This window comes from Macrobrachium nipponense, chromosome 19 (assembly GCF_015104395.2).
Source record: "Macrobrachium nipponense isolate FS-2020 chromosome 19, ASM1510439v2, whole genome shotgun sequence".
NCBI lineage: Eukaryota > Metazoa > Arthropoda > Malacostraca > Decapoda > Palaemonidae > Macrobrachium > Macrobrachium nipponense.
In genome coordinates, this window is record NC_061088.1 from 9088448 (window position 1) to 9109944 (window position 21497).

The following is a 21497-nucleotide window of genomic DNA, read 5'->3' on the forward strand; positions in this document are numbered from 1 at the left end:
TTTTTGCAAACATATTATATATAGTTATAACAAAAAAATACTTTGTATTTAAAATTTCATAAAAAGCCAATTATTGTAATTATGAAACAAACTTATTTCTGATTTTTTATATAGATCTTTGGCATTATGCCAAGCACTGGGGCAACTAAGGCCATTCAGTGCTGAAATGGAAATTGACAGTAAAAGGTTGTAAAGGTGTATCAGGAGGAAAACCTCGCAGATGCACTATGAAACAATTGTTACGAGAGGGTGGACAGTAAGATGGTAAGAGAATATGAACAGAGGTACATAAAAGGAATGATAGTACAGTAGGGTCAAAGGACGCTGCAAAGACCTTAAGTACTGTCTAAATTGCACCGAATGAGGTGCACTGACAGCACTAGCCACCCCTACAGGGTATTTCTGATTATTGAAGTTTTATATAAAAAAACACACCTAGTAACTAATTCGAATAACCTTAAGTAAACATACGACCTAGGGGTTATTTGATATCAGTCAGACTAATTACAGTAGATTTTCATTTAATTTTATTGATGGTTTTGTTTTTGGTTTTCTCGTAAGCATCTGTATAATACGTACCATACCAAAACCACAACCACCACCCTAACTTATTGCAAGAATATACAAAAGATATAGAAAATTCTTATCATGGAATTAAGTAATGAATATACACTACATAAGATGTTTCATAGAGATTATTGTGACACTCTCTCTTTCTCTGTGTGACAAACAAACAAAAACACAGAAAACAATACGTAAGTCGCTTTCATTGTTATCAAAACAGAGTTTCTGATATACCCAATACAAAATATAAACACTTACTATCATGGAATGTTTATTACACAAAAACATTCCGGAGTGTTGCCACAATTTACACTAGGCAACAGGGTGCTGCTGTCGTTTTTGAGTTGCCGCAACTTTTACTTCCCTTACTGAGCAGGATATTATGTTGTGATATTGTGTATGTGTGTGTATATAGTAGTTTTTTTTTACTGTGCATGTTTTCAATATATCAATATAAAACAGTTTTGACTGAACAGAACTAGATTTCACTAATTTCCTTTGAGTAAAAGTTACATTTGTTCTATGGGAAATTTTTTTTATTATACATAAATATATATGAGTAAGATAAAGTTCTAAATATTAAATATTTTACAAAACAAATAGTTTTATCATGAAAAAATAATGATACTTGAGAAATGTCATGAGGGAATATATGAGAAGAGATAGCAAATGGCGCTCTGAAGAGGCTTATAGCTGTTCCTCTTACAGCCACTCAAGAGGCTTGTAGCAGTTCTCAGGTTAAGCAGCAAGGATGCAGGGATGGTAAAGAAGAGGTGTATGAAGACTGTTTTTTAGATATACAAAACTTGAAATATACCTTTAAAAACTGTGTTCTGTTCCTACGAAGATAAAAATTTTCATCTTCTCTATATAGACACTTCTATGTGGGTATTGCCCATGAGCATGATAAGTAGCTGTTTCTACCACTAGAATTGCCATCTTCTCATTCATGTTTGTGAGCATGAGGAGGATGACTTCTGCAACATATACTGTACAGACTAGTTGAGGTTGACAGGGCTTGTGACCAATGTTGTTTTGAGAGAACTCTAACAATTTCAATAGAAAATGCATTTACCCTTTAAGAAACAGGCGTGCCAACTCGGTAATATTATTGCAACAAGACCAAAAGATGATAATGCTTTGATGTTCCCCTTGTTAAAGGCCAAGAAAGGAGTCAAATCTACTACCATAAGCAAGAGACAAGAAGCTCTGCTGTGTAACATACCTGATTCAGACTACATACACCAGTGGATGAGAGAGAGAGAGAGAGAGAGAGAGAGAGAGAGAGAGAGAGAGAGAGAGAGAGAGAGAGAGAGAGAGAGAGAGAGAGAGATTTCTACTCAATGGAACTCAATAAGATATGCAAAGTATTGAGTAGCCATAAGTCCTAAGGAAGTGTCCCACAACTTGTGGGTGATATCCTTGTGGTAGGCTGAGGTGGTGGTGGTCTGGTGGTACCAGACACCTCCCCTCAATAAATGTGCAACTGAGATGTGCCTCATAGTTAAAATTAAAGTTTGGTGGTTGCATTCCTTCCACAGGCTAGCCTCTTGCCCGGACATCAGCCAGGTAACCCCAACCACCCAACCCCTGCTATGATGTCACTCATGGCAGTAACCATCCGATAAACACTATTTGTCCTTTGATGGGGAATGAACGCTGGTCTCCGAGATTACGAGGCCAACACGTTACCAACTAAACTGCCCATCATGAAGGTGATGATGGGCAATAAGATAACTTGCTCACTCCAAACAACCCATAAGCAAGTTGGATCACTTCATGAACCCAAAACAAAGCTGTCTCATTTTTGTGCCTGCTGGTACTAAATAAGTCACCACACTCCAATCTAAGATACTCATAGATAGTACAGTGATATTAAACAAACTCCAATACAGCACAATTTGAGATTCTAGGACAGGTGTGCTTTTACTACTTTAATCTCGACATATTAAGTTTCATAGTTTCATATGATTAACTATCTGGTATATTTTAAACCAATGTGTTCTAATCATGATAGAGATATAATACTTCAAGATGTACAATTAAAAGCATCTATAATAAGTTAATAAAACTTTATTGGATTGAGAGTAGTTTTAATCTTTCTTGTAGATAACATCGAGAGGACATTTTACAATCTCTAAAGAGCACAGATAAGTTTTGTAATTATAGTAAATGTATGGGATAGTACAGCTATGAGATGGAGTAAGAAGAAATTCTAAAGCTTTGAAAAGTCAGATTTTTAAACTGCCATTTACAAGTGACATAAACAGTCAATTTCTATTAGTGCATTTGTGGGGAGAGTGCACGGAGTGCAGAATAAGAAAGTGTGGGGGTCGTACAGGGATACAGTGGTAGGCTATTCTTTGGTGGCTAGGAATGGTTTTGGAAGAGAGCTGAATGAGTATGGAATGAACATAGATTGTAAAAAATGATAGATATATTATAAGTAGTTAATATACAATGTAGGAACATGATGAGAACTATGGAATATAAGAATGCTTGAAGTATTAGGAGAAGTAGTAGTATACAAGGCAGGATAGAAGTATAAGTGTGAGCTTTGGACAAAGAGTAAGTGGGAACAGAAGTGGGCAAAGGAAATGTCTACTAGTATGAAAGAGGAGTGACAGAGGTTAAACACTGTAGGTAGGGAAGAGAAAGATATCGGATAGGCTAATGTAGATGTACATAAGGAGTCTGTTTTACACATGTGGCTAGGTAGGACATCGTGTGAGGGAATGCAGAGAGGTGGAGTAAGTCTGATGTTTTAATGTAGGAAGTTAAAGAATGTAGACGAAATTGTGAATCGCAAGGTCTGTAGGTGTAAGTGGAAATTGCTGAAGGATAGGTCATTTCGCCCGTATGTCTGACAGGACTAAGAAAAAATGTGCGATCTGTGGGATAGTAAGACAAGTGGCAGTAGTGTGTAAGAGGTTCAGTATGCAACAAAGTGTGAATTGGGCAAATGGAGAGTGGAGTCAGAGACGTATGGAGAGGGTTCATTAAGATGAACCTTCCTTCAGCCTCAGTGGTAGAAAGTGTGAATGAATGCAGGCAAAAGAGAGATGATGATACAAGTAAGCAAGATGAATGTTTGCCAAAGAGAAAAAATGTTATTGTTATAATACAATTAAGTTTGTTCATACTTACCTGGCAGATATATATATAGCTGTATTTCTGACGTCCGACAGAATTTCAAAACTCGCGGCACACGTAGTACCCATTCCCGCCGCTGGGAGGCGGATATCAGGAACCATTCCCATTTTCTGTTCATATTTATTCATGACCCTTGTCTCCTGAGGGGAGGAGGGTGGGCACTCTATTATATATCTGCCAGGTAAGTATGACAAACTTAATTGTATTATAACAATAACATTTTGTTCATGAAACTTACCTGTCAGATATATATATAGCTGAATCCCACCTTCGGATGGTGGGTAGAGACAGAATAGGATTTTTAGGAAACTTAAATTAAATAAAAGATTTACTTCTTGGTTCCTTACCTGATAGCAAAGTAGACTCTGTGATTACTGTCACTTAAAGCCTGCTTATGCTTTTATCAGAGTTGCCAGCCAGGTTTGGACCTGTAGTGCTGGTGCACTCTGGATGCTCTGTCAACGGGGACGTGACCACAATGTGACAAGACCATCTAGCCAAACATATGGCAGTAACACAGCAACACCGACCACCACCTGACCAACTCCAACCAAACCCCTGACATTAACACTAAGGAATGGGAGATTTCCACAGAAGATCTCACCATCAACCAAAAACACAATAAAAACTAACCTAACTAAGCTAAGGGATAGGGAGAGAGCTACCTTCAGCCCCCAAAACTGTGTCTGCCAAAATGTAAGGCCCCAAAGAACTACAGTTCTCGTAAATCGTTCTCACATCCCGGAGGTAATGTGAGGCGAATACGGAATTGCTCCTCCAAAAGGTGCTATCAAGTACGTATATCTTTGATAGACATATTCCTTTGGAAGGCAAGAGAAGTAGCTACGGCTCTGACTTCGTGAGCTTTCACTTTAAGAGGCTCAAATCAGTCTTCTGGAAGATGAATGACCTCTTTAATGACGTCCCTCAAGAAGAAAGCAACAGCATTCTTCGACACGGCAAATCTGGTCTCTTCACCGAGCACCAGAGATTACCTGAGGGACCTCTTATCTCTTTAGTCCTATTCACATAGAACTTTGAGAGCCCTGACAGGGCACAGGGCTCTCTCTGGTTCTTGACCCACGAGACTCGACATTCCTTTGATTTCAAAGCTCTTCGGCCAAGGATTAGAAGGGTTCTCGTTCTTAGCCAAGAAAGATGGGCTCAGCGAGCAGACAGCGTTGTCCCCCTTGCAAGCCCACTAGGCTACTAAACGCTTGGATTTCACTAACTCTCTTCGCCGTCGCCAGAGAAGCTAGGAAAAGCGTTTTTCTCGTCAAGTCCCTTAGAGAAGCTTCATGGAGAGGCTCAAAGGGACTTAGCATAAGATGTTTCAAAACACATCGAGATTCCATGAGGGCGGTCTTGCTTGTGGAATCTTGGTGGTTTCGAACGACCTTAAGAGATCGTGCAGATCCTTATTGTCGGAGAGGTCCAGTCCTCTGTGGCGAAAAAAAACAAAAAACGGCAGACAACATACTCTTATAACCCTTGATTGTAGGAACTGCCAATTTCTGCACATTTTCTTAGATAGAGTAAGAAATCTGCTATCTGATTCACAGAGGTCGTGGAAGAGGAATTCCTTCCTTTTTGCACCATGCCCTGAAGGAGGACCACTTAGACTGTAGACAGCTCTTGAAAGAGGCTCTTCGAGCATTAGCGATTGCTTCTCGCAGCTGCCTTTGAAAAGCCTCTCGCTCTGGCCCAACTTTTCGATAGTCTGAACGCAGTCAGAGCCAGAGCGGAGAGGTTTTTGGTGAAACCTTTTGAAGTGAGGCTGTCTGAGTAGATCTCTCCTCCAGGGCAACGTTCTTGGGAAGTCCACAAGGAATGTCATGACCTCTGGTGAACCACTCTCTTGCTGGCCACATTGGGGCATCAGAGTCAACCTTGTCCCTTCTGAAGCTGCGAACTTCCTCATTACCTCCCCCATGATCTTGAATGGGGAAAGGCGTAAAGATCCAGTCCGTCCAGTTCCAGAGCAACGCGTCCACTGCAATTGCCCCTGATCCAGAACCGGGGAGCAATACAGAGGAAGCCTCTTCGTCCTTGATGTAGCGAACAGGTCTACTGGAGGACGTCCCCCACAATGTCCATAATTGTTGACAGACTCCTGTGCAAGGTCCATTCTGTTGGTAGAAATCTGATTTCGTCGACTGAGAAGGTCCGCCCTGACATTCTGAACCCCTGCCACGAATCTTGTCAGGATCTTGATGCGCCTTGCGTCTGCCCATAGCAGAACCTCTTTCGCCAGGAGAAAAAGGGATCTGGAGTGAGTTCCTCCCTGATTCTTTAGATATGCAAGGGCTGTGGTGCTGTCTGAGTTGACTTGAACACCTTGCTTGACAGTTTGTCTTCGAAGAAACTGCAGCGACAGGAATATCGCTGCCAGTTTCCTTTACATTGATGTGCCAGGCTACCTGTTCCCCTCTCCAGAGCCTGACACTTCCTCCCCCCCCCCCAGTGTTGCTCCCCCAACCGGAAATGGAAGCGTCTGAGAACAACACTAGTCGGGGCTCAGAAGATTTAAGGAGAAGCCCTCTCGTAACTTCTGAGGGTCGAGCCACCATCTTAAGTGGCCTTTTACCTTGTTTGAGATCCTTAGGATCGCATTCAGGTCCTCTTTCGACTTCCATTCTTCCGCAAGGAAAAATTGAAGAGGCCTGAGGTGCAGTCTTCCCAGCGAGACAAACTTTTCTAGCGAGGAAATGGTGCCCAGCAGACTCATCCACTCCCTCACCGAACAAGCTTCTCTCTCTAGGAAGGCTGCGACTTTCTCTAACCCCAGTCGCTGACGTTCCTGGGATGGAAACGCCCGAAAAGCCACTGAATCCATCTGATTCCCAAGATACACGATGGACTGTGTCGGGGTCAGATGCGACTTTTCGGAGTTGACCAAAAGACCCAGAGACTTTGCTAGGGCTAACGTAAACTGAAGGTCCTTCAGACATTTCTGCCTCGACGACGCTCTGATCAGCCAATCGTCGAGGTAGAGGGATATCCTGATCCCTGACGAATGGAGCCACTTCGCTACATTCCTCATTATCATTGTGAAAACCATCGGGCCGTGCTGAGACCGAAACAAAGGGCTCTGAATTGCCCAAACCCTGTTGTCTAAGACGAATCTCAGGTACTTCCTTGAAAGAGGGTGGACGGGGACGTGGAAGTATGTGTCCTGCAGGTCCAGAGACACCATCCAGTCGCCAGGTCTCAAGGCTCCCAGCACCGACTGAGGCGTCTCCATTTTGAACTTGATCTTTTCTACAAAAAGATTGAGCCTGCTCACATCCAGGACTGGGCGCCAACCTGACGACTGCTTCGGCACTAGGAAAATCCTGTTGTAGAAGCCCGGTGACTCCAGGTCCAAGACTTGTTCCACCGCTCTTTTTTCGACCATCTGGTCTAACAGATCGAAAAGAATACTTTTCTTCTCTCCCTGATAAGATGGAGAGGTCTCTGGGAGTTGATGTTAAGGAGGAAGATGTAAAAAGGGGATCTTGTACCCCTGCTCTACTATCTTGAGAGTCCAAGGATCCACCCCTCTCTGCCTCCATGCCTCCGCAAAGAACTTCAGTCTGGCCCCGACTGGCGTCTGAAGGACAAGATCTTCATTTGGTGGTTTTGGTTTTTAAACGAAGCTCTTCCCTCTCGAAAAACCTCTCCCTCGAGAGCTGCTCTCGAGGGGGTGCCCCGCGAAAGGGTTTGACTTTCTTCGGGGGTTTACTGAATGCCGATGTGGAAGGAACTGCTGGACGTCTTGAAGACTGTACCAAGAGGTCCTGGGTCGTCCTCTCTTGCAAACTCGTTGCAAGATCCTTTACCACAGCCTGGGGGAAGAGATGGTCCCGAAAGAGCGCAAATGAGCAATTCCGCTTTCTGAGCGGGAGAGGCCGACTTAGCGGTGAAATTTGCATAAAAGAGCTCTTTTCTTCAGGAAAGCAGTTCCAAATGAGAAACTAGCTTCCTCCGAACCATCCCTGACGGCCTTGTCCATACATGACAACACGCTGGACAGCTCCCCCAGACTGAGAGAATCAGGACTTCTAGACTGAAGGTCTAAACTCAGGCAGGGCCAGTCTAAGAAATTAAAGACATTCAAGGTGCGAAGCAGTCTCCTTCAAGTGGTGGTCCGTCTCCACAGGAGTCCAGGACACCTTAGCAGACGATAAGAGAGACCTCCTCTGAGCGTCCACTAAACTGGAGAAGTCACCCAGAGCGGACGAAGGAACCTTTACTCCCATGTCCTCCTTGGTTTCATACCAAATTCCTTCCTCCTTTCCCGGCGAGTCTAGAGGGAGGAAGGGCGAAAGTGTCTTGCCCTGATCCTTCCTTCGAGACATAAAATCTTGCAGTTTCTTGAAAGCCCTCTTGGTCGACAGCGATGTCTTCATTTCGACGAACTCAGGGGTCTTAACGGTCTTGGAAGACGAAAGTTGAGAGGGAGGAGACCTAGGGGCTGCCGGCTGGAACTTCTCCCCGAAGGATGAACGTAACAGCCTGACAAGAACCTTATAGTCCGAGACAGCTGAAGCTACCGGAGGTTCTTCTTCGACGGAACTCCCTGGACTACTAAGTTCCCCTTCCTCCCTAAGAGGAAATGGAGAACGTCCATCAGGAGAGGGCGTACGTCCAGCAGTCTCAAGCCTGAAGAAAGACTTCCGTTGATTGGAAGTACCCGCTACAGGTACGGAATCGCCCTTACGACGATCCTTGAAGGACGGACATCTTGTGAAAGAGGAGCGTCCTTAGAAGCACGGAACTGTCTTAACAGACACGTCCCTATAGAGGAAGCGCGAGCTTCCTGACGAGAGGCGCCAAAAGCGTCCTGCTTAGCCAAGCAAGCGTCCTGCTGAGCGTCCTCAAAAGCGTCCTGCCTCGTTCGAAAAGCGTCCTGCTTCGAACGGCGAGCGTCCTGACGAGCGTCCTCAAAGGCGTCCTGTCGAGAACGCAAAGCGTCCTGCTTCGAACGCCGAGCGTCCTGCCGAGCGTCCTCAACAGCGCCCTGCCGAGAGCGCAAAGCGTCCTGCTTCGAACGCCGAGCGTCCTGGCGAGCGTCCTCTAATGAGAGAGCGAAAGATCTACTCGGAGAATGAGAACGGTGACGATCCGGAGGTGGAGAGAGAGACGAACAAGACGAGAGAGAATGAGACTGCTTCGTCCTCTTGACGGGCAGCCTAACGTCCTTTCTACGCTTAGGCTCGACTGCTGCTGGGCGAGTCCTCTGAGCCATAAGCGACGTAATCTGGTCCTGAAGGGACACTAGGATATCCTTCGTAGGTGACGAAGGAGCAGAAGAAGGGGCAGGACTGACCCTGCGAGAAGGCGAGGGGCGAGGGGACGCCTCCTTCCTTCTAGCAGGTACAGCTATCTGCCTCTCAGGTGAACACGCCTGTGCGTGGAAACCAACGTCCTCGTCGGTAGAAACCCTACCTCTCTTCTGAGGAGGAAAGGCGTCATACGCATCCTCTGACGAAAGCGGAGACATAGGACGTGAAGCGTCCTCAAAGCGAAAAGTCCTTTTCAACGGACGCGAGTCTCTCTGAGCGCTCCACCCCTTGCGCGGGGAGGACGCTTCGGAGGACGAAAAGCAATCTTTCAGGACACGCGCTCGTGCGCGCTCCTTGGCAGCCTGGGATTTAGCAACAAGGCCTGCCGAAGGGACGCCAGATCGGTGGGGAGCCCCCGTAACCCTCTTGCGGCCTTTCCGACATACCCACTCCCTGAGTCCTGGGAGTCCGATAGAGGTCTAGGCCTAGAGGCATTATGGGGCCGATCTGACGCCCCTCCCAACACTAGGGGCACTAACACAAACTTTCACAGGGCCAGTTTCTAGGGCCAAAACTTTCGATTCAAGAGCGCGAATAGACTCAAGAATCAGAGAAAGGGTGTACCTTCTCCAGACACAGCACTGGGGCCGAAGGCAACAAAACAGGATTAGGTGAGCAAAATCTACTGGTGTTAGAGGAGGAGAAATGTTACATTCCTTACCTTTCGTAGAACTGCTCTTGGAGGAAGGACCTCCTGACTCTATCGCGCGTCCAATTTACGTCGATAGGTCTCATACATCTTCCATTTATCATCATCCAAATCCTTGCATTCATTGCACCGATCATCAACCAAGCAAACATGCCCCCTGCAATCCATACAAACTGTGTGAGGATCAACTGAAGGTTTAAGAAGCCTCACCTTACATTCACTCCTCACACACACTCTGAAACTCCCTGTACTTGATCCCGACATCATGTACACAGAAAAGCCAATCCAAAATTAAAACCAATCCACTATTACGCGTGCCAATCCAACATCAGAGAAGTCGATACCAAAGTCAATCCAGATAATTTAAAGCGAGATAAATCAAAATCCTAGACGGAGGTACTGTAAACAGTTGTTTGCAGCACCGGCGACAAAAAAAATATGAACAGAAAATGGGAATGGTTCCTGATATCCGCCTCCCAGCGGCGGGAATGGGTACTACCACCTGGCCGCCCCACTACGTGTGCCGCGAGTTTTGAAATTCTGTCGGACGTCAGAAATACAGCTATATATATATCTGACAGGTAAGTTTCATGAACAAAACTAGTTTTAGTAGTGTTATGGCTAGGAAGATGGAAAATAGTAGCAAGAGGAGGGATAGTGTAAACATAGGAGTAAAGGCTGAAGAATTTGAAATAGATAATGAACTAGATCATATATTTAGTAATTGCATTTTTACAATTAGGAAAGATGACAACTCTGACAAAGAAGGCTATGACAATTTAGTTAGGATGAATAACATGCAGGAAGCGCTGGATAATGTTGATGAAGTGTTATGAGAATTAAGCACAAAGATTGAAGAGTTCAAAAGGATTTACAGTAAGTATTGATTGATTTGTTAGTTCTTACTGGCGTCGCAACGACGAGGTTATTGACGCCGTTACGGTAAGTGCTGTAGTCAGATAGTTTAAGGGACTTTTAGAACAGTTAACCAAATATCAGGTTGGACTGTACAGTAGTGATAAAACAGATAAAGAAATACTATTATATAAAGAATTTATGATAGTTTTGATAGTAATAAGGATAGACATGAATTGAGAAGTAAGCTATGTACTAATTTATAACCTGTGACAGTAATTTGCTGGATAAAATATTATGAAAATGTTAGGGCAAAAAAATGATATGGTTAGCTTGAATTGTGAAGTGAGGACAAGGACTGACAGCAAGGAGGACTGTGGTGACCATATATTGGCCAGTTTGAGTGCAATAATTAAATAATTCTTTAACAAATTTACCTGACAAATTTTTTCACTCAACGTCCTTGTTCTCTCTACTGTTATGATAAATGGAAACCCTTTACCAATGCAGGTGTGATGTGGTAAGAGGGGTTGCCGCGATGAGAGATTCGTATGAAGTTATAAATGTTCAAGTACATGCCTACTTCACTCGGATAAAGCCTTAGCCTCTAGAACCACAAGACTATTATCCAAAGTTTAAGGAATACTGTTGGTAAACTGTGTATAGTGCTTGTATACAATTTAAAACTGCCTGGAAACAATTAGTTTGTTTTTGTATATGCAGAATATGAAGTAACTGAATACTTGCTTGATGTGCATTGTTTTTATTCGTTGTGATCTATTCATATAGCTAAAGTTATCTTTGAAATTGTTGTAAACAATAATTCATAAACATCATTAAGCAAGTGTAAGTATGATCATCATCATGAACTAAATGATAGGGAATGGAATAATATTAATTGTAGGTTTATTCAGTTAGGCATTGTCTGCAGCGATACAATTAAACTGTATTGACTGGAAAGTTCTTGTAAATAAAATGTGTAACAAAGGAATATTTAGGGTAAGTAGATATTGTGCGCCAACGCAGAACCAGAGGAATTTATTTCTGCTAATTGAAATTCATTTCTCGATATAATGTGGTTTGGATCCCACAATAAACTGTAGGTCCTGTTGCTAGGTAACCAATTGGTTCCTAGCCATGCAAAATATCTAATCCTTTGACCAGCCCTGGGAGAGTTGTTAATCAGCCTCAGTGGTCCGGTAAAACTAAGGATATACTTAAGTACACTGTAGATATTCTGAATTTACTCCCCAAGATTGTTGAAGTAAAACACTGCTTTTGCTCCATACCCCTTCAATTGATTAACATTATTCCTAAGAGAAAACAAAACCACAACAGCACAATATCATGAGTTGCCTTTAATATGACAAATTTTTTTATCAACATTTTTCATTTTCATAGCTAACAAAACTGGAGGTCTTAACAATACGATAATTTTCTTGCGCCAGCTGGAAACCGTTTAAAAACAAGGACTGTAAAGCAAGGAATCTGTGGCATCTGGCAACCCATGAGTATAAGAGGTGGAACAAGCTGGTCACCGACCAGGCATAGAACCTCGTGACGCGCTAGTCTTTCCCCCAACCCAGGAAAAGAGAGAGGGGCAGCTAGAGGTGGGCAGTAAACATAAGACCTCAGGTTTGTTAGATATGAAAAATACCAATTGATTAAAAATTTGTCATTTGTTCAAGTGCGGAACAAACCCTCGGTCTTAACATTAGGATAGACTTATCATGCTTTGCTTGAGTTACTGTAGAGTTAAGTACGTATATCTTTAGTTTTACCAGACCACTGAGCTGATTAACAGCTCTCCTAGGGTTGGCCCAAAGGATTAGATATTTTTACGTAGCTAAGAACCAATTGGTTACCTAGCAACAGGACCTACAGCTTATTGTGGGATCCAAACTACATTATATCGAGAAATGAATTTCTATCACCAGAAATAAATTTCCCCGATTCCACGTTGGCCGAGCCGAGAATCGAACTTCGGACCACCGGATTGGTAACCAAGTGCAAAATCCACTCGTCCAACGAGGAACTTTAGTACAGTACATACTATAATTCATTACAAGTTTAGTTGACTATTAGTATGGTATGATTATTATTGCTCATATCATAACAGTACACAAGAATATTTTACCAGTTTATATTTCATCTCTAATCAAAAATATATAAAATTACAATTTTTAGATGTTGGCATAACATTGAGCAATTTATAACTTGTCTCTGCTGCCAACAACCAACGGGAAGGAGTGTGTGCATGTATGCACACACAAGGTAAGGGATGTTGAATATGTTTATCTCCTTCGGCTGTAAATTTGATTGTTATTTCATCTTTTATGCAGTGTAAATTATGAAAAAACAAAATAAAAAATTAGAAAATACAGTTAAAATAAAAATGAGAATAGCATAAAATAAAAATAAAAAAAGGGAAGGGGGTGTGTGTTATAGGCTTTCATGTATGAAATACCACAGTTGTTTCTCTTTCCTTGTTTTTTGCTTTGTCCTTGATGTATCTTATTAAAGGATATGTAGAATACTGTGCATATCCTTTCATAAATGTGAAGAAAACATAAATATTAACAACATGAAAACAAAAAAGCTCCATTAAGGTCAAATGCCTGCCTTGCCTACCATACTCCATCCATCCCATCTGATCCCACACCACTCCCAGCCAGCAAAACTCCTTCCCCTACTCCACCCCACCTTCCAAAACAACCATCTGCTACTCCTCTCCCATGGCACCCAGCCAGCTGACCCTTCCCTCCCACCTAGGACACTTTTCTAGGCTTCCCATACCCCCAACACCGTTTTTCAGTCTCTTTATGAGTGTAAGAAGTGTTACCAACACTTCCTTAGGCTGCACAGCATTGTCAACCATCAGAGAGAGTTTAAAACATTATTTTGAAATTTAAATATATATTTCTTTGGTCCCTGGTCCAGTTGTCTTGGATAATGACAAGGGCTGGATAAAGTGAATCCAGATAATTGAGATTACAGTATATACTCAGTTCTTAGAAGTTTTGTCTTAGTTGCAACTAAAATATGGAATAGTTTACCTGGTGCAGTTGTGGAACCTTCTAATCTCTAAATGATTAAGCAAGGTGATATTCATTCCTGCTTTCTGCTGATGTCTCATGATTTCAGATACAGTAAGTCCTCGGGTTACGCTGGTCTCGACTTACGATGTTTCGTGGTTACGAACGCGCCCCCATAAAAATATAAAAAATAATATTTTGCGTCGTTCCGTCTTACGCGGTTTAGCGTCGTAAGCAACGTAAACAAACGCGAACTAGTTTCCGGGTGCACGGCGGAGAATACGCTTTGTGGGGGAGGAGGACGCGTCGCTTCGCTACGCTCATTCTCGCCCATACGCCATTTTTGGTTGTTTACACTGCCTCTCTCTCCCTCGTGTTGTATCGTTTTTGTAACTTTTTGCTCTTTGTTATGGCTCCCAAGCGCAAGGCGGACTCTTCTGATGGTAGTGCATCGAAGAAAAGAAAAGGCCCATCACCATGGAAATTAAAGTGACATTATAAAGCGATCTGAGAAGAAACGCCAACAAACATTGGCCGCTCGCTTGGCCTTAGCCGTTCGACCGTTGCTACCATTATCAAAGATAAAGAGCGCATCGTTGAACATGTGAAAGGATCTGCTCCTATGAAAGCGACAGTGATAACTAAGCAGCGTAGTGGTCTATAATTGAAATGGAAAGGTTATTGGTGCTTTGGTTGGAAGACCAAAATCAAGACGGCGTATCCCAGTCAGCCTTATGGTGATTCAGGAGAAGGCGAAAAGATTGTTTGAAGCGTTGAAAAAAAGAAAAGGGGGAGGGAAGTGAAAGTGAAGAGTGGTTGCTGCTAGTAGGGGTTGGTTATGCGATTTAAGGCTCGGGCCAATTACCATAACCTTAAATTGCAAGGTGAAGCTGCTAGTGGGGATGAGAAAGCAGCGAGTGAATTTCCTAAAGCGTTGTCTGAGATAATTAAGGAGGGGGGTTATTCTGGCTCAAGCAACATGTTTAACGTAGACGAGACAGTTTTTGTTTTGGAAACGTATGGCCTAACCGCACTTACATCGCCAAGGATGGAGAAGTCAGACACCCGGTCATAAAGCCAGCAAGAGAGGCTAACTTTACTTCTTGGGGGTAATGCTGCTGGCGACTTCAAACTGAAGCCCTTGTTGGTGTATCAGGCTGAAAATCCAAGGGCACTCAAGGGCATTTGGAAGGGTCAACTACCAGTAATTTGGAAGTCCAACAAGAAGGCATGGGTGACACTTGCAGTGTTTTGAGGACTGGTTCGTAAACCATTTTGTTCCAAGTGTGGAGCGGTATTGCGCCTCCAAGGGTATCCCCTTTAAGGTGTTGCTAGTGCTGGACAATGCCCCTGGACACCCTGCCCAGCTGGGAGACTTCAACCCTAATGTCAAGGTGGTTTACCTTCCACCTAATACCACGGCCCTTTTACAGCCTATGGACCAAGGAGTGATTGCTTCGTTCAAGGCCTACTACCTAACGAAGGACAATTGCTATGGCTTTACAGGCAACTGAAACCAAGAATGGACGTTGACTCTGAAGGACTTTTGGAAATCCTACAACATCCTTGATGCTGTAAAGAACATTGCTAATTCCTGGAGGAGGTTAAGCAACAAACATGAATGGTGTCTGGAGGAAGAAAATTTGTCCTCAATTTGTGAATGATTTCCATGGGTTTGAGGACACAGTTCAGCTAGTTGTCAAGAACGTTGTTGCCCTGAGTAAGGAAATCAATTTGGAGATGGAGGTTGATGATGTTACAGAGCTGCTGGAGTCTCATGGCGAGGAGTTATCTGCTGAGGACCTGATACAACTGGAGAAGCAGATGATAGAGGAAGAAGAAGCACCCACCCCAGAGCCTAAGGCTTTCACAAGGCAGGACTTGATAAGAGGTTTTGCAGAGTTGCAGCAAGCGTTGTCAACTTTTGAGGCTCAGGATCCCAACTTGGACAGGTTCACTAGGGTTTCCAGAGGCGTCATGGATTTGATGCAGTGTTTACAAGGTAGATCTTGGATGAAAAGAGGTCGCTCTCTGTTCAGACTAACCTGGAGCAGTATTTTAAGAAGGTAGAGAGGCCTGCAGGAGATCCTGTACCCTCTACCTCAGCTGCCTCTGCTAATCCAGACTCGCCTGCCCCACAATCTCCAGCACCTTCTGAATGTTCTGCTAACCCAGACTCACCTGCCCCAGTATCTCCAGCACCTTCTGTAGGTTCTGCCTCACCTAAAGACTCACCTGCCCCAACATCTCCAGTAGTATGTTCTGCCTCACCTCAAGAATCACCTGCCTCAGCATCTCCAGTACTAGTATGTCTGCCTCACCTCAAGAATCATCTGCCTCAGCATCTCAGCAACTTCTGGAGGTTCTTTTTCTCTGTTCACTAACCTCCCCCAGTCTCTCCATGCACCGCAGCTTCCTCTCCAGTGTGCAAGCCAATCAAACTAATAAAGGTAAGGAATTGTTCTCGATCGTTGTTATTGATAGTATTTACATTAAATCATGTGGTATTTTTTCAATGTTCCGACTTACGCTGAAAATCGTGTTACGACGCATCGTAAGAACGGATCAACGTCGTAACTCGAGGACCCCCTGTATAGTATTGGTTTTATTGCCTATTCCTGCATACCTATTTATCACCTTTTCCTATAACTTGTCCCTCTCTGCAAGTTGATTTCTATTTGGAACCCACCTGGTGTATTGTCTTTTGACTCTGTCCATCTAGGTTTTCAGTTGAAGATTTCAAGAGAGAAGGAATGGTCTCAGCAGTTGGAGCAGGGGTCACCAAAGGAGTCTATTCATGAAGGCGTGGAATTTTGAATGGAGAAATATTACCTCCCAACAACACTGACAAAACCAAATTTCGTCCATTGGGAAGGTGACCAAATATAACACTAAACATAGGCCAAATACCGAGAGCACACCAGACCCTGGCAAAAACAACATGCTGTCACACTCATTACATCTTTGATATTCACGTTTCTCTCACAGGGATCTAGCACACTTCACTGTGATCACATTTCAAACCATAAAACAAGAAGAAAGACACACACTCATAATCCAAAAAAGTAATCCAGAGGAAGCTTCTACAACCATTGAGATAAAAGTCCAACACCAGCCCAAAAATTACTAACACAGCAAAAGAACAAATGAGGCATAGAGAGATAAATTACCATTCGTAAGCAATATTATTACACCATCATGAAATATGTTACTCTCTTCATTTTCTGGTATAAGTGAAAGGACAAATTGTGTAAAGGAATGATATCACAATCTTACAATGTATACTATAATGGGCGTTATGTCTGTCCGCCCATCTGTCTTTCAGTTATGTCTGATGGGCATGAAACTTAGCAGGGTTATAGTGGGGGGCCCCTAAGATGGTTTACAATGGAGTTTCATCCTACCTCCCTCCCTCCAAAGGGGGTGGGTGTGGGAAGTGAGAAGGGATTCCCTGAAATGGAGCTGGTTCTGCCCGTGAAACGGGGCTGGTTATGTCCATAGACTTAGTTAGTTTATGAATTTATCATACATAATGAAAAGAATACTATAGGGTAAACATCAATGACATAATACTAGTTAAAAAATAGTAGCGAGTCACTTACATGAAGCAGCGATGAATATGCTTTTTAGTAAGGATTGGTAATTACTAGTGAATATAAGTATGCTAGGCTAAGAATGAGTTATCATAACTGACAGTTTACTGTTCATTACAAACAATAGCTTAAACATTCCTTTAGCTAATACATAATCAAAAGCAAAAAATAACACTGCCTAGTTCCCAACCTCATCCAGGGTAAATGAGATATGAGTTGTATATAATAAGAGTAGTGAAATATTTTTAGTCAAATTATATATTACAGCATTTATAATTGCCTTACATGGAAAATCTGAAATACACATATTCAATTTAGAACACCATATTTTCCACTTCTGTAAAATAAAGGATACTTATTCAGCTCCCTTGGCAACTATACACAGAATTATCTGTTTCTACACTGCTTCATACATTTTTTAAACCCTAAAGTAATAGTAATTCTATACAGTAATCATTTTACTGATTAAGGATCAAAAGATCATGCTCCTACGAACGATAAATACTGTAATGTAAAGTCCCACTCTAAAATACATTAACTGGTTAAGAGTTACTCGACTTTTATTCAGGGTCACCTTTACTGCATATAATGTACATGATGAAGAGCAAAAACTGGTATGATCTGGGCACAAAACAACGTGATACAACTTGCAAAACAGCCATACAATTCCCCTACACTGAAGAAATTACCAGAGCTTTAATGACCACATGACAGGAAGTTCTTCAGTAAATTAAAAAAAATTGAAAAGAAAAATTTAGAATACAGGACAACATAAACTGTGAGGGTATAAAGTACCACAGGATCTATAAGATCTGCATAATACACATCATAGCAAATACCTGTGTAGCAATGGTCTGGGATGAATAGCATGGAGATATGAGACAGCTTTTGCACACTGTAACAGCCAAGATATTCCATGTGCTAAGTTGTATTCTGTTTTATGAGAACTGTGCAGTACTGAAGAAAGAGAAACAGAAATATAAATTATTATCATCACCTAAAATAGTTCATGAATGATATAGAGTACAGGTGAACATGTCAAATTGTATTGTCATTATTTTGCTAAACTAAAAAATTATAAAACTACAAATCATGAGAGAATTTATTAAAACAGAATAAGCCTTCATTTTACAACTAACCTTGTCAAGGGAAAACCTTACATAGGCACATTAATGATGATAATGATCACTTTCATTTGCTCAATGAAATAAAAAAATTAAATATACGTACTTTGCATGTGATTTTCAAAAGCTATTTGGGTAATTCAACCATTCAAGGAACTGACATGATGACCCTGGCAATGCATCTGCTATTGTATAATGCATACTATACAGAGGAACAAACTGAATTGCACACAAAAATTCATAAGAATTCAAAATACCTGTACAAGTTTTATTTACTGTATATCATCAACTTACAATGATATAGAGAACCTCCATCCGCAAATTCTATCACAAGACACTTATGAGCATCAGACATGCAGGCACCATAGAGATGAATAATATTTTCATGATTAACACGAGCTAACTGCTGCACTTCGTTGTGAAAAGCATTAACCTGAAACAGAAAGGCTTTGTATAGTTTCATAAAATATCTAATCTCTTTCTATTACAGAAATACAACAGATCTTAATGCAATGTGAAAATCTGTTAAGGGAATATACCAATGCTTAGCCTTTGCTTAGTTACCAAAAAAATCCTAGCCATACCTAGCAATTTACTTACCTTACCCTACATACTCACACTTTTAGCCTAAAGAGAAACAAAAATAAAAGGCAAAATACAATGTAAACAATTTGAACTTACATCTGTGACTTTATAAGCAAAGTTCATAGCCTAGTTTCAGATAAGCAATTTCATAGCCTTAACTATCCTTAGTGGCCTAGGCTAGACATTATCTGTTTACTATAGTACATAAGAGGATGGTGTGGGGCAGCTTTTCTTTATACATTTTTGCTTCCAAAATAAAAAAAATTTAAAGATGTTTGAATTTTTTTCTATAACCACAAACCTTAAGTCTTTTATATAATAGTATTCCCAATTCACTTGTAAATGGTTGTGGAAACTTGATAACAAGAAAGTTAATTGGTGGCAGGTGAGTGAAAGGACACTACCAAATATGCTGTCTACAATCCTTCACTTTTCTTTTGGCGACAGGACTTTATTGGGCTTGAGGTGTGTTCATTTATCTAAGAAAAAGCACATTACTTTAAAATTTGGCTGTTAGTTTATACAAGATGGCAATCCATTGTCTTGTATCTGGTAGATTTACAACCCAAATTGGTTTGTCTCCTGGAATCTTAAGAGCAGTGTTCCTACTGGCAACTGGGAATGTCCATTTTCCTAGTCATGAACAAAAGCAAGAGAAAGCATAATTTCTGTGAACTTCTATATAGCCTAACTGATGCAAAGACTGATAATAGAACAATACCAGAAACATAATTACTATAAGGAGGAATACCATATATTTCCGCGTATAACACGACCTTTAGATAAGACAAGGCCAAAAATCATGGGAAATTTTCATGAATTTATCTCATATCTGTAGTATAGGACGGCTTCTAAATTTCAAATTGAAAAGATTTTTGGAGAAAAGTGATTATTTGAAAAAATTAAACAGTACAACTATATTAATGATAATGATGAGTTAAATAAAGGTTGTTTTGCTTTTTGTATCCAATAACAGTATTACTATTATCATATCGTTACTGTATTACGGAATATAAACATCGTCATGTAAATCATTTGCATTTGATATTGTTTACATTCTCAAAATCTCGGCTGATTTGAGTATTATCGATATCTTCATTGCAATTATTTGTTAGGAGAAATATAATTCAGAGATACCTTTTATCATAACGAAATTTGGTTGAAAACGTGCACATATTACTTCATTGTATAAGCATTGAGTGGGAGATTTCTCCAGTTCTAAACATCACTGCCAACTGGCCGCTATTCGTTTTAATTCACCCTCAGCTATAACCTGCAGCTTTAATTTACTAGTATTCTTTCTTGAAATCTCCACTGCATGAGAAATGAACAACAATGTATTTTATTTTTACTTATTGAGAATCGGCAGGGTTTAACAATTTTAACAGAGCTCTTAACAAACGCTCGATAGTTACAGTAAAGGACGTTAGCAATCAGCTGTTTCTCAATTCGGATGTTTATGCCAATAAATGTTTACAATAATTGCTTCATTCAGAATTCTAAAAACTGGAATTCTGTAGTGGAGAGAGAGAGAGAGAGAGATTGCCTCGGTCAGGTTTTACACTGATAGATATCCACTTGCAAAAGTCGAATAATAGTTGTATTGAGAATAATGATAATTTAAATAAAACATGTTTTACTGTAATCATATTACATGTATTATTGTATTACATTATAAGAACAAAACGATGATGCACCATTTGCATTCTAGGTTTGTTTACAGTCTAAGCTGATCGCGTTTTACCGATATCATCACTATCTTTAGTTGCTGAATGAAACTTAATTCAAAGATATATACATTCCTTTCGTAAATGATCAAAGTTGGGTTTAACAAAGCCGAGTCTATACGTTTTTTATACAGAAGGTCGCGGTAAAACCATTGTTTTGTTCATGTTTCATCGCCTTTCTCAAACAACCACTAATAATACTACAATAATGAACGATAATAATTGTACACAATCATCGTTCATATGCCTGAATTGTTCGAAACTAGTTACAATTTGTATATTGACGACGAAGCCGAATTTGACTCGCCAGAACCAGACTGGAATGTGGAATCCTTAAGATGATGGTACATGTGATCAATCTTGTGATATGTATGAAAACCTTTGATGAAAAATTAATACTATTATGTTATCATAAATATTATTACTACTGAGATTACACTACTATTGAAATTTCTTAAAGGTTACTGAAAGATGAATGTTGCTGTCAGCGCAACCGTAACTCGGTATTTACATTTTCTCAGCTAGAATTGCATGGATAAAATTTTCTTTCATTGATTTTGAATTATTCCTCAAATAGGTGATTTGTTATTATGAAGATATAACAAATAATATATATGGTAATTTGGTTTTATTACCTTTATTATCATTTTATTTCATAAAGTGAAGCTTTATGTATGTTGGTGGTTAGGCTATAGCACCGAGGCCGAGGCTAGCCTACAGATACAAGGTTTGATCTTTAGTATTGCAGTGTAAGACAACCCCCAATTTTTAGGGAGGAATTTTAGGATTTAAAGGTCGTCTTATACGCAGAAATATAAGGTACAGGCAGTCCCCGGGTTACGACGGGGGTTCCGTTCTTGAGACGCGTCGTAAGCCGAAAATCGT

The 21497-nt window shown here is 41.1% G+C and overlaps 1 protein-coding gene across 1 annotated transcript in view; it reads right to left on the bottom strand.

The window, feature by feature from the left end:
* Positions 1-19008, bottom strand: part of LOC135219249 (mitogen-activated protein kinase kinase kinase 7-like) — a 47220-nt gene extending 28212 nt beyond the window's left edge. The window contains exons 1-3 of the mRNA XM_064255856.1: positions 18982-19008; positions 18595-18733; positions 18016-18133 (exon numbers count right to left, since the gene is read on the bottom strand). Of these exons, the coding sequence (XP_064111926.1) occupies positions 18016-18133; positions 18595-18733; positions 18982-19008 (284 nt within the window). The remainder of the gene's footprint in view (positions 1-18015; positions 18134-18594; positions 18734-18981) is intronic.
* Positions 19009-21497: the final 2489 nt, after the last annotated feature.